The following is a 14,645-nucleotide window of genomic DNA, read 5'->3' on the forward strand; positions in this document are numbered from 1 at the left end:
AGGAGCACCTTCTGATCAATAATAAAAAATTCTGATCAAAAATGATCCTTCCTAATATGAGGTGACATTTGACTCCTTAAAGTGACTCACAGGGGTATTTTCTTTTTACCTTTGTAATGGCATCATTTTCATCTGTCAAATTCAGAAATGTACGTTTATAAGCTTTTTAAAATTTCTATTTAAAACAATATAATAAGTAGAATAAGACAAATAAGCTACCAATCATATGAAATAGTATTAATAAAAAAATTATTTGTACTTCAGAGGTGGCACAGAAGAACACAAAAGTGGCTTGTCGGTACATTTTCAGACGTTTAATGAGGCTCAGAGGTATATGAGTGCAATTCAATTCATACATTCATGTGGAGATTAAAGTTTTAAATATAACATTTTGAATACAGAAATATTAAATGATTTAAATAACTGAAATTATACGCTAAAAATGAAACTAAATCCGCCAGCAGGTGGCGGCAAGTCACTAGTTTTATCACTTTATCATTCATTCAATTGATTCGTTCGAACCGCTGATTCATTCAGGAATGAAGAAAGAGATGAATGGGTAATCATGAATCACTGACTCACTAGATTCGTTCAAACACGCACTTTCATTGAATGAATTAAACACCGCTGTGTTTGCTTTTAGAGATGCGCAGCTGCTGAGCTGTTACTATATTTGGAACTATTTTCCTGGAAGAAATAGAGCAAAATCAGGCAGTACTTGTTTATTGAGCTGTTGTATTAAATCAATATTCCATTTGCAAACTCCCTTAATAACTATTAAAAGTTGTCACTCTCCTTATCGCGATCTGTGGGCGCACAGAAAATCAGAGCGCGTGAGTGAGTTCTCAAGACTCAAAAGCATGTGCAAATGAAATGGTAGCCGCAATCCAGTGCCGAAATTCAAGTTCTGCTCTGTGTTCTCTGCTAATAACCCGACAGTGAATAATGTGAGCGGCATCACTATCTTGTCACTGAGAAGCTGCAGCCGTGGCGGGGATGATTTTCAGCAGAACAACAACAACAATGCGCTAAATGTTTCTTTTCCCCTCATTTTTTCCAATTGACGGAAATCCGTCGTAGACTCGTTGCAGTTAACGAAAATCCGTCGTAGCAACGGAGAACTTTAATCCCTGGAACCTTCTATGAAGCAGATTTTTTTCTGATCTCTTCCACAGATGTGTGGCTTGATACAAACCTGTTTCTGAGCTCTACATGCAGTTCTTTTGACATCAGGGCTTGGTTTTTGCTCTCATATGCATTATCAGCTGTTAGACCTTTTATTAAGACGTGTGCCTTTCCAAATCATACCCATTCAATTGAATTTGCCACAGGTTAACTTCACTTGACGTGTAGTAACATTTACAAGCAATATGAATGTTCCTGAGCTAAATTTCAACTGTTCCAGATAAGGGTATGAGTACTTATGCAATGGAATCATTTAAGTTTTTTATTTTTAACAAATTTGCAGAGATGTTAAAAAAATTTTTTTGCTTTAGCATTATGCTGTATGGAGTGTAGATTGATGTGGAGAAAAAGTAATTTAAAGCAGTTTAACATAAGGCAGCAACAAAATGTGAAAAAAATGAAGGGGTATGAATACTTTCGCAAGGCACTGTATGTATGTATGCATGTATTTTTTTATTCAATTTACCTAATTAATTTACAGTTATCATGAATTATTATAAATTCTTAAAAGATTCATTATAAATTCTTTTGACAGCCCTACTATTTTTAAAATGATAACTTGTTTTATATATTTATTTTATTTTTAAATTAATTGTATTTTAAAAATGTCTACAAATTATTATTATTTTTTATTATTATTCATTATTAGAAATTCTTGTAATCTTCTGACAGCTCTAATATTTTTAAAGTGATAAATTCAGTTTTATATATTTATTTATACAAATTAAATTTGTACAAATATTCTTATGTCTACAAATTAATAGTATTTTTTATTTTTGTCATTATTATTCATTATTCTAAATTCTTGTAATCTTTTGACAGCTCTAATACTTTTAGGCCTGGTTTCACAGACAGGGCGTAGACTAAACCAGGATTAGGACATAGTTCAATTAGGACATTTAAGTAATTTTCATAAACGTGCCTTAGAAAACACATTACTGGTGTGCATCTTGAGACAAAACAAAGGCACTGATATATTTTAAGATCAGTCAGTGCAAGTTTATTTCAGTTGACATACATTTTAGTCTGGGACCAGGCTTAAGCCTTGTCTGTAAAACCGGGGGGTGAAGCCATAAATTCTGTTATAGATTCAACAGTATAGGTTAACCATTCAACATTTCAACAGTGCTTGGGAAACACTGATCTAGAACCCTTTCCTAATGCAGAGTAAGCATGAAGGAATAACAGGTGGGCAAAATGTACAGTGCCTTCTACGCATTTATATTCAAGAATGTGTTCAACAAACACAGTACCTCAAGGCATGCACTTTCATTCTGATATGAGTGTAGTGCTCCACCATTTACCTTAGTGAGTATTTTTTTCTGTCCATAAATCAACGTATCCATTATATTTTGCTTGTAAACTCATTGCCTCTGAATTGATTGAAGTTGGCATGTAGTGTACTATAAAATCATGCTTTGCATACAAATGATCAAAGTGCAAACTGTAGCAGAGAGAATCTGGCAGACAGAGTGGGCGGCAGCCACTCTCAAAGAAATCAATGACAAAACATTGTGCAAACAAGACTGTATCCCCCATAAGCATTTATACACATTGTGTTTTTGTTTTTTGTATGTTTGAAGCCCTCTTGTTAAGGTAACAGCCAAGCTGATGCTCTTAACGGCCTGTTAATGAATCTCTGGGGAGAGAGAATATGTGTGTATAAATGGAAGTGTGTGTCTGTTCTTGGCTGGATGCCTATTTGGGTCAAAGGGTAAACTACACAGTGGGGATTGCTGGGAAAAACGCTGGGATGGGTCACTTGGCAAAGACACGTCACTGCAAGCAGGTGCCTTTAGCATCACACTAACCCACGGGCCACAGTAACATACCTGAGAGACATTAGCACCATTCACCACCAATCCATTACTGTTAGCAGATGACACAGTGCTTTTAAAAGATCTTTGTGTAGCAGTCGTTCATTATGAGTGTGTTTGTCTGCGACATACTGTCACATTCAGCCTTTTTTTTCCCTGTGAAAGCAGCGGGTTTGTTCAACTTTCTGGTATTTTGTAGCAAAGAGGCCAGTGTTGCCATAGCAATCCCTACAGATTTTCCACCTTTTTGCGAGCAAGAATTTTTAAAAGTGAATTTCTTTGAGATTATTGCTGCGGCTTGCCGAGTTGGTACCATAAAATAAATATAGATTTTATTTCAGAATGACTTCAGATACTAATTGGTGTTTGAAGCAAAGATTTTCTAGCAAGTACGAGAAATTCTTCCAGTAAAGCAAGCAAAATCCGTTTTACCATGCATGTGAACTCGTGCAATGAATATAGTAGTAGCATTTAGCATATTATGTAATATAATCGTTTTTGGTTTCTTTGTTAAATATCTGTATAACTATTTGAGTGTATTAAGTTGAATAACTGTAGAAGCTCATCTGTATTCCTTACCTTATTGCAAAGGTGTATATTAAAAATTAAAATTTACATTTGAATCATAGGAAGTTTAGGAAGGTAAATATAGATGTGATAATTAGTTTAAAATTCCTCAGTTTTTGCACAGGAACTTTTTCACTTTATTACAAGCAAATGAAGAGCTTTGTATGACTAAAGGGGCAGAAAGGCCCATGAAGAGGTAAGTTACTTTCAACTGCAGACGTCCTCGCTGAGATTCACTCACAAAACCTTGAGTAATTTAGTTTTTTTGCTTTCCTTTAATGTAATCGTTACAGGCACTTTCCATTTATACAGAACACTTTGGTGTCCCATGACTTTTTTTTAAAGCACTGTAGACAAGCATCCCGTGTTTTTTTTTGTGAGAACTATTAGATACAGTATGTTATCTAGCATAAAGGGTAGCTTGTGTTTAAGACGTCACGCCTGTACTCCCGTGTTAAAATGGGGATCTTGGCCTGTACCACCGGAGAGATAATCTCATCAACTGTATTTAACAATTAAACTCTATTTTTATAATTTTCACAGTCTGTGATATTCATTTAACTGTAGTAACAACTTTTTAATTGTTAATGACATACTAAAAAATGTTTAATTGTTAATGGCATACTACTAATTTTTACAAATTTTACTAAATTTTTTCATTTTTTGTGTCGCCCTGTATCATTTGATCTCGTAATTTACTATTTTAATTGTTTTTTATTATTAAAAAGTTGTCTTTTTATTTTTGATGTTCATTTATGCTTATATCTATAAAAAGTTTTAAACTGTTTGCAGATATGTATTAAAATCGCAAACCTCATATAAAATTAAAATAAAATAAAACAAAACATAACAAACATAATAACAAAACATTAAAATATATAATATAATTTAACTTCCTTTAGAGTTAACAATTAACAGTAAACACCTCCTTTCACTGATCATTTTTTAAAGATGAATTAAAAAAGATAAAGGTCCAATTTAAAAAAATTCAGTGTTTAACTATTCATGCTGCGATGACATAATGTTCCATTTTTGGTTGAATCATTTTGAGATGTGTCGAGTCATCAGCTTTGACATTAAATAATATAATTCATCAGCAGTTCAAAACGGTCCATCCACAGCAGATCTTGTTTACAAAACAGCAATCACGCCTGTACTCCCGTGTTAAAATGGGGATCTTGGCCTGTACCACTGAAGAGATAATCTCATCAACTGTATTTAACAATTAAACTCTATTTTTATAATTTTCACAGTCTGTGATATTCATTTAACTGTAGTAACAACTTTTTAATTGTTAATGACATACTAAAAAAATTTTAATTGTTAATGGCATACTACTAATTTTTACAAATTTTACTAAATTTTTTCATTTTTTGTGTCGCCCTGTATCATTTGATCTCGTAATTTACTATTTTAATTGTTTTTTATTATTAAAAAGTTGTCTTTTTATTTTTGATGTTCATTTATGCTTATATCTATAAAATGTTTTAAACTGTTTGCAGATATGTATTAAAATCGCAAACCTCATATAAAATTAAAATAAAATAAAACAAAACATAACAAACATAATAACAAAACATTAAAATATATAATATCATTTAACTTCCTTTAGAGTTAACAATTAACAGTAAACACCTCCTTTCACTGATCATTTTTTAAAGATGAATTAAAAAAGATAAAGGTCCAATTTTGTGCCCTGTTCGTGGAAAGTGTCACTACACACATTATAAAAAATTCAGTGTTTAACTATTCATGCTGCGATGACATAATGTTCCATTTTTGGTTGAATCATTTTGAGATGTGTCGAGTCATCAGCTTTGACATTAAATAATATAATTCATCAGCAGTTCAAAATGGGCAAATCTTGTTTACAAAACAGCACAGAGACCAACATAGCTGAGAACAGTCTGTCTGGTTGTAAGGTCAGGTTGAAAAGAAAAGCAGACAAAACATTTAGATATTCTAGCCGTGTGTCTGTCGCAGAAGCTGATTCTGCCCTGTCATTGAGAGTTCAGTGAGAGTTCAGAGAGAAAGGTTTTAAAAGGGTTTTCTTTGTGTCTCACGCAGGTACTTCCACACCATCTACCTGGGCATCAGGAGCAGGCAGAGCGGAGAGAATGACCGCTGGAGGTTCTACTGGAGGATGGTGTACGAGTATGCTGACGTCAGCATGCTCCACCTATTGGCCACGTTCCTGGAGAGCGCACCTCAGCTGGTCCTCCAGCTCTGTATCATCATACAGACTCACAAACTCCAGGCTGTGCAAGGTAACACAACACAAGCGCACTCAAACACACTTATGTTTGTGTCACTATATTAAGAAGAACATCTCATGGACTTCCATTGTTTATAGATCACCTAAATGGGCGGTCACATTTACTGTTGCTCGGTGAAATCCAGTCATTTCAATAGGAATCCGCATGTTCAGGAGTTTATCATAAGGGCAAAATAGTTCCCCACTCAGATTTTGTTCATGTTCAAGTTGGTCACGTGAATTCACTACGTTGATTGACAGAAAACTGCTTAGTTTGAAATTGACCTCTGTGTGAACTGTGCTTCATATATCTAGGCACTGTTGACCTCGTTAATTTGACTGCAAAATTGACCTGACCCCTACCTAGTGTTAATTTTGTCGGTCTTTGTTAGTCTTTGTTTGTTTGTTAGTCTTTTAAATTAGTCTTAGTCATAGTCCTCGTGTCAAATGTTTTTTTTAGCTATCATTTAGTCAAGCTTGTCCTGTTTTTGTTTAGTCAAGTTTTAGTCGACTAAATGTCTGAGCATTTTAGTCTAGTCTTAGTCAATGAAAACTTTTCGTCATATTGTATCATAGTTAAACTGATATATATATATATATATGTTTCAGTTATTTCACTTTCACCAATAAGCCCAAATCAATAGAATGTGGACTCATATGGTAAAATTCCTAATAGTAATTACAATAATTCCAAATTGCAATAATGTTTCTCTTTTAAAATAACAGCGGTTGAGTAAGTGAAATCGGAAACAAAATAATCGAAATCTCATGACAGAACGCAGACTGGCTGAATGACACTTTCATTTAAGCCGAACATCCCACATGAAGATCGTTAAACTCCAGCTTACTTGTTTGTCGGTGTTTTCAGATCATTGTCGGTGCTTCCGCAATGAAAAACGAGCGCGTGCACATGGGGCAGAAAATTTATCCTTTTAACAGCTCTAATTTGTGGATTTGAACTCTTGATATCTGGTGACCACACAAGCTCATGTAGTAGAGGCGTGTACAGCAGTCTGCAATAATATGTTGTCTCCTTTTTTCGATGAAAATTTTTTTCTATATATTTTAGTCTCGTCTTTTTTCATCAGTGATATTGCATGTTGATATAGTCACAGTTATCGTTTATTGACCTATTGTCATCTCGGAGCGGCCAAGGTTCCCAGACCTTCTGCCATCAGTCTGAAGGTCTGGCTGTGCGAGACTAATGGCGCTTTTCCACTGCATGGTACGGCGCGGCACGTCTCGCTTTTGGGGGGGTTATACACTGCGTACAGTACCTGGTACCTGGTACTTTTTTCAGTACCACCTTGGCTGAGGTTCCAAGCAAGCCATATCGTTACCAAAATATGATGCGTAAACCCTGCTGATCACTGATTGGCCGGAGAGAATCGTCACAACCTGCGTCATTGAACTTGCGACACAAGACACTAGACCGGCTAGATTAAATCAGCACAGCCAGCAAGGATCGAACACAACTTTTTTTGAACGAACACAACCGTTTGAACGAGCGCACCTGCTGCCATCAGCCTCTTTTGAAACAAACTCCTTCGTCTTGCAGTTAAAAACATTCATATGCTGAGAATGAAGAACACCATTCCATCGATGTGCTCCATTGTTGTGTGTTTGTTTGTGTCGTGTTTACGATGATGTCACGGCAGTAGAGGCGGCGCAACTATAATGACATGTCTATAATCCCGCCCACTCTAAAGCGGTACAAAACTGCAGTGGGAATGCAAACCGAGCCGTGCCGTGCCGAGCCGAGCCGTACCATGCAGTGGAAAAGCTCCATAAGTTGATTCTAGTCAAACCTGTACATACAATAATTGTGTATAATGAAGTGAATGTGACAATTTTAGCTCTGTGTTAAAGTGCCTGTGTTGGGGTGAATGCGGAATCCTTTGCTGACCAAAAAAACTAACAAACCCTTAAACCAGCCTAAGGTGGTTTGCTGGTCTTAGCTAGCTAGTTTAGAACTTAAGATTTTGTGCTTGTTTAGCTGGTCTCCCAATCTGGCCAAACTGCTTTTAAGCTGGTTTAGTTGGTTCTTCTTTTTGGATACTATCACAATGCTGCCATACTTCTTTGTAAGGGTGAGGGTAGGACATGCTGAGGAGAGAGGACTCCCAGGTTTACTGTCATCCTTCACTTTACAAATTTCATCCTGTCCATATAACAATGATGGAGAGGGACAGAGAGTGAGAAAAACTCAACTGCCACTGAACATTAACGACTGCTGCAAGGGAGCGAAGCGGAGTGCTTTTTCAAGAGTGTTGCCAAAAGTGGGAATTTATAAGGGAAAAAGCAAGTCTTCAAACCGATGTAATTTTGTTTGGGTACCTTTTTGGAGATGCACCATTTTTGGGCACGGTGAAAACCAGCTGTGCAGATTATACAGCAGACAGTTAGAGGAACTGTTTTATAGCATTGTTTAACAATCAACTCATAAAAGTTTTCTTCACATTTTGTTTATATCACTTGATGTTTTAAATCCTGTAGTGTCAGCCACAGTCCATTTACTGACCGTCTGATGCAAGCAGGTCTATAATACCTGGAGAAAGCTATCCGTTAACAATCTCATTCATTTTAATGACAGTTACTCAGCTGACAAAATGTATGACCCTCTGGAAGAATGTGATTTGAAATCTGCCATCTTTGCTCATGGGAACTGAGATCCAGACAGTATATTTTTTTCTAATCACCAAAGCCTGGTTTCAGCAAAACCCCTTAAATTAATATTTAAGCACTAAGTTGTTCTAAACTATAAAGTTGTCTGCTAACTCTAGAGTAAGGTGACCAGATTTCTGGAATGAAAACCAGGGACATTTCCTAGTTCAGTGGTCAAAATATAATTGAAATGTCACTTGTGATTATCTACAAATTAAAAAAACAGGGACAATATATTTGTGTATGTTTTTTTAATTGTTGTGGCTTCCATATAATTAATATCATAATTAATAATTACAATGATGTTTAGGGATCAAACTTACCCTAGTTTATCAATAGGCCTACGGTTCACCAAAAATCACACTATGAAAAGTAAATAGTAACTATAGCAAATAGTAAACAGATTACAAGTAAATATGATTATAACAAAATTATGACTTTACAAAAACACGTTAAAAATAAAACAATAAATACAAGAACATATGATAAATAAAACTGTATTTACTCAATATTTTTAAACATTTTCTGACTGTATTTAACATTTTCACAAACTGGGAGTATAAAGTAATTACAACTTTTCAAATTAGTTATTTTATGTTTATGATTTTACTATCCCTAATCAGGCTTATTATTTTGTATTTTAGGCTCATTTTGACCACAAAGTATGTGCTTTCTGCAAGTGTTATTGTTTAGTTTATTCTTTTTTTATATTATTCATATCGGAGTTGTGACAGCGGAATTCTCAGGAATGTTTAATACTGTGTGCAAAACAATCCCGCAACCTTATCATGCCTTGTTATAAAGTGCACACAAACGTTTTACTTTGTTTTGACATGTATATAGTTAGTATGTGACTACCTTGAAACCAATAACAGTGTCTCTTTTGATAAATGATGATAATGGCGCTCTGCTCTCTTCCAAGTTCTTCATGGTTACAGTAGCGGCACGCAACTAGTAATCAGTATAGCTTGCAGCGCATCTGCTGGTGAAAGTAAGCGTTGTTTTGAACGTGCTATAAAACAGGGCCATTTCCGAGGACAGGACACCAAAAACCAGGACGTCTGGTCACCCTACTCTAGAGCCGCAGGAAAGTGATGTCCTGACAACATAAATTGATGAATGACACCACAAAATCGCTCACACTCCCAAACTCTTCACAATAGTACCTCTTCTGGGCTGTGACGTCAAAGGCCGCAGACAGTCCTATTATAGATCCATTTTATGCTTTTAAGAGCCCTCCACAAAATATTCACTGGAAAAAACATCTATCACATAGTGAAATATCTGCAAAATGTATTTCTTTAGAATAAATGGCTACACTCTGCAAAAAAATGCAAAAATTGTACCATTAGGGGCTCAACAGTTCGTAACCTTAAGAGGGACATCTTTGTATCTTATTTACCCCTAAAAGGTTAATAGCAGTACAGTACTACTGTAAGGTATAAATATGCACCTTTTAGGGAAAGAGATGTCCCTTTAAGTTTACTGCCGCATTGACGTACATATGCAATTATTGCAAATTTTTGACAGTGTTCTTTATAATGGCCTACCAGCAGCAACTAACTTTACAAAGCTAACCAATTCTAACCCCTTTGGTCTGTTACTTATAGTACACAAAAATATGCCAAAATCATTGCATGCTCAGATCTGGGGTGTGTTTCCCAAAAGCATTGTTCCCTTTCGATACTACACTCGTACTGCGTCTTGCTAGACGCATATGGGAAAAAGCCTTTTTTCTCCTGAACTGAAGCCTTTTTTCATTCACGCAGTGAAACTGCATGGCCATTGGTTCGTGCAGTGTATTAAAAACGAACCAATGGCTAGGCAGCGGAGCTGGGCGGGGTATAGCGAATGGGCGGGGCATCTGGCTATATAAGCGGGCGTTCGCCACAGGATTCTCAGATTTCTTCTCCTTCAGCGACGAGTCTACGCTCATCGCTGATCCTGAAAGATCCTGGATTGAGACCTCCCTGCTCGGCTGACCGGCTCTCTTGACGCCTCAGCATCGCAGCAGTTCCGGTCCTGTTCCCCTGTCGCCATCCAGCGATTCTGAAAGAGCTTATTTCTAGCAGGTAAGCCTTAAAAGAGCAAATTCTAGCGACGTTGTTGCAAATATCGCGCTGCGAGTGTTGCAGAAGGGCAGTGAGTGTGTCACCTGTCTGGGCAGCCCCCACGCAGAGACTGCTCGCTCACTGAGATGGAATGCTCTCGTTGAAAGCATGAGTCTCGCCCTTCTCCATTCGTGGACCACCTTCACTGAAGGCAGCCCCGCTCTCCCATTTCTCCTCTCTCAGCGAGCCTCGGAGAGGGAAACAGCAGAGTCCGGATTCTCAGATTTCTTCTCCTTCAGCGACGAGTCTACGCTCATCGCTGATCCTGAAAGATCCTGGATTGAGACCTCCCTGCTCGGCTGACCGGCTCTCTTGACGCCTCAGCATCGCAGCAGTTCCGGTCCTGTTCCCCTGCCGCCATCCAGCGATTCTGAAAGAGCTTATTTCTAGCAGGTAAGCCTTAAAAGAGCAAATTCTAGCGACGTTGTTGCAAATATCGCGCTGCGAGTGTTGCAGAAGGGCAGTGAGTGTGTCACCTGTCTGGGCAGCCCCCACGCAGAGACTGCTCGCTCACTGAGATGGAATGCTCTCGTTGAAAGCATGAGTCTCGCCCTTCTCCATTCGTGGACCACCTTCACTGAAGGCAGCCCCGCTCTCCCATTTCTCCTCTCTCAGCGAGCCTCGGAGAGGGAAACAGCAGAGTCCGGGTTGACCGATCTCATGCCGGCACTGTGCCTGCGTGCTCTCTCTCCCCGTTGCACTCGGATCCGACGCAGAAGGGCAGAGAGCTGCGCACTTACTGAGACAGAATGCTCACTCAGAGCATGAGTCTCGCTCTTCTCCACTCGCTCTTCTCCACTCGCCTTTCACTGAAGGCAGCCCCGCTCTCCCGTTTCTCCTCTCTCAGCAAGCCCCGGAGAGAGAAACGGCGAAGCCTGGGAACTAAGCAACCGGGTCTGAGCGATCTCACGCCAACACAGAGCCTGTGTACTCGCTCTCTCCGCTGCACTTCAATCCGTGTCTCACACGTAAGGATCAGCGTACCTCTTTACATCGAGCAGCTCTATCCTACTAAGTAGGTCAGAGCAGATGCTGCCACTGGCAGCTTCGAATTGTGTGTGTCACTATGACTGCGCTCACAGACACGGGCTGCTTTTACCACGAAAGCAGTCTTCCCCTATTCGTTTGCGGAAGGTGGCCCCGCCTCCCCGCTCTCATGTTTCTCTCCTCCCAGTTACCTCAGAGGAAGCAACGGCAAGCTCGGGGGTTGAGCGATCAGGCTTGAGCAATTTCATGCCGACACACATCAGCCGTGCTTAATTTGCCAGTGTGCGTTACACATGAGAATCAGCGCTCCTCGTTTCACAAGCAGCTTAATCCTCCTAGGCAGATCAAAGCAAAACGCTGGCAGCTTCGCATTTGTGTGTGCTTCGCTGAGCCCCGCCTCCCCCGCTCTTGTGTTTCTCTCCTCCTAGTTACTCGGAGATAGAAACGACGAACTCGCGGGTATGAATGATCAGGCTTGAGTGATTTAATGCCGGCAAAGCCCCCGCATGCATTACTTTCCACACAGCTTTTTGATCTGCCAGTGTGTTTACACGTGGGGATCGGCTCAATCCTCGTGGGCGGTTTGGAGCAGAACGCTGTCACCAATGATTCAATATCGCTAACAGCTTTGTATCTGAACGCGCCTCTCGCCTGGGCCACGCCCACGCTGAGGCTGCACTGCTAAGACAGACCGCTCTTACTACGAGAGTAGTAAGCTCTGCTTTGCTCGCGGCTCGCCTTCTTCAATGAAGACGGCCCCGCCCCTCCCCTCATATGCTACGAGCGGATTTGAGAGAATGTGCGCAGCATTTTTGATCTGCCAGAGTGTTTACACATAAAGATCATCAAAACTCCTCTTCTAACTAGCGGTTTGATCTTTTTAGGTGGATTAAAAGAGAATGCTGTCACTAATGATTATTATCATTGACAGCTTCAAATTGGACGCGTCTGGGCCACGCCCGCACTGAGGCTGCGCGCACAGGGGCTGACTTGACTGCTCTGCTATGAGAGCATTAAGTCTAGAGAAGCATTTTTTGAAAGCATTTTCAGGGAAAGCAAATTTCCTCTTCTGAGTGTGGGGTCCCCATACGGCGACCAGCTTCTCAATTTAATCCAACCCCTTGTCACATGGGCTGAGGCCTGTCGGGCCATCCCTGTAGTGTCCGAAGCATTTTTTGAAAGCATTTTCAGGGAAAGCAAATTTCCTCTTCTGAGTGTGGGGTCCCCATACGGCGACCAGCTTCTCAATTTAATCCAACCCCTTGTCACATGGGCTGAGGCCTGTCGGGCCATCCCTGTAGTGTCAATCTGGGTGTTGGAGATAATACAACGAGGTTATTCACTGCAATTTGCTCGAATACCCCGCGATTCAGCTGCGTGGTTCCCACCTCAGCTTAGAGCAAAGACACACACGTCCTGCGCTCAGAGGTGATGAATTTGCTGGCGATAGGAGCCATAAAAACTGTTCCCCCAGCTCAGAGCAAGTCAGGCTTCCTCGTCCCCAAATAGGATGGGACCATCCTCGTTCTCAGACACCTGAATCACGCCCTCATGAAAAGGTCGTTCGGGTTGACTATGCTGAAACAGATCCTTGCGCAAATTCGCTCAGGAGACTGGTTCTTTTCGCTGGATGCATGCTTTCTGGCCCCCCGCACTTTTACGAAGTAAAAAGCCAGCTTTTTCTCTCCCCTCTGAGACAGATGGGAATCCGCATTCTCAACTACCTCAACGACTGGCTCGTTCTGGCCCTGTCAGAGGCAGAATTAATATCACACAGGACACTCCTTCTCAGCCACCTGGCGTGCCTGACACTCAGGGTCAATTTTGCCAAGAGCCCGTTGTTCCCCAGCCAGCGAATATCGTTCCTGGGAACAATTTTCGACTCAGCCCAAATGAGAGCTGTAGTCACGCCGGAACAGGCTCTGGCCATACGGAGGCTGGCGACCTCCTTCGAGATTGGTACCACTCGCCCTCTCAAAGCGTTTCAAAGGATGCTGGGCCTCATGGCGGTGGCATCGCTAGCGATACAGTTGGGTCTGCTTCATATGCGCCCCCTTCAGCGCTGGTTGAATCCACGGGTTCCATCCCATGCGTGGCATCACGGACGCCTGCAGATCAGGGTGAGTCAGGCCTGTGTAACAGCCCTGGCCCCCTGGAAGAACTCCCGCTGGATGAAACAGGGCGTGGCCATGGGGATGGTTTGCAGAAGGACGGTGGTCACGACAGACGCCTCCAACTCAGGTTGGGGGGCGCTGTGCGAGGGCATATCGATTTTCGGCCACTGGTCGAAGGCGGGAAAAGGCTTCCACATCAACTGCCTGGAAATGCTAGCAGTATGTCGTGCCTGTCAGTTCTTCCTGCCAGTCCTAAAAGGACACCATGTGCTAATCCGATCGGACAACAGGTCCGTGGTGTCCTACATAAATCGCCAGGGAGGCCTCTCCTCGAAGCGTCTCTTCACTCTGGTAGAGCGCCCCTTGGAATAAGCTGAACTCAACCTGCGCTCACTGAGAGCAGCAATTGGACCAAGGAGCGGACATGTTATCAAGGAGCAATGTCCCCTCAGGGGAGTGGACGCTCCATCCGCAGACGGTTCAGAGGATCTGAGAGATCTTCAGTGAGGCCGAGGTGGACCTCTTCGCCTCAGAAGACAACTCTCACTGCCCAATTTATTTATCAAAGACCATTGGCCCACGATTGGCCCAACCTCCTTCTTTATGCTTTTCCCCCGACCACCCTGATCCCAGAGGTAATCAGGCAAGTAAGGGAACAAAAACACAAGGTTCTCCTGGTGGCCCCCCTTTGGATGAACCATCAGAGCTAACTCAGTTGTTGATAGCAGCCTCTTGGCCCTTTCCGCTGAGACGGGATCTCCTCTCTCAAGCGAACAGGACAATATGGCATCCACGGCCCGACCTATGGGCCCTGCACCTCTGGCCGCTCAACGGGAGCCTTCGAGCCTCCCAGAGCGAGTCTTAAACACAATTTCAGAGGCTAGAGCCCAGTCTACGAGACACCTCTACACCTTGAAGTGGTCTTTTTTCTCCGCTTGGTCTCTAA

At 41.1% G+C, this 14,645-nt stretch overlaps 1 protein-coding gene across 1 annotated transcript in view; it reads left to right on the top strand.

Annotated features, from left to right (window-relative positions):
* The first annotated feature begins 3,757 nt into the window (after positions 1 to 3,757).
* LOC107602509 (XK-related protein 4-like) overlaps positions 3,758 to 14,645 on the top strand; it is a 26,604-nt gene continuing 15,716 nt past the window's right edge. Inside the window, exons 1-2 of the mRNA XM_016295020.1 lie at positions 3,758 to 3,765; positions 5,637 to 5,836. Of these exons, the coding sequence (XP_016150506.1) occupies positions 3,758 to 3,765; positions 5,637 to 5,836 (208 nt within the window). The remainder of the gene's footprint in view (positions 3,766 to 5,636; positions 5,837 to 14,645) is intronic.

This window comes from Sinocyclocheilus grahami, unplaced genomic scaffold (genome assembly GCF_001515645.1).
Source record: "Sinocyclocheilus grahami isolate Dianchi unplaced genomic scaffold, SAMN03320097.WGS_v1.1 scaffold329.1, whole genome shotgun sequence".
NCBI lineage: Eukaryota > Metazoa > Chordata > Actinopteri > Cypriniformes > Cyprinidae > Sinocyclocheilus > Sinocyclocheilus grahami.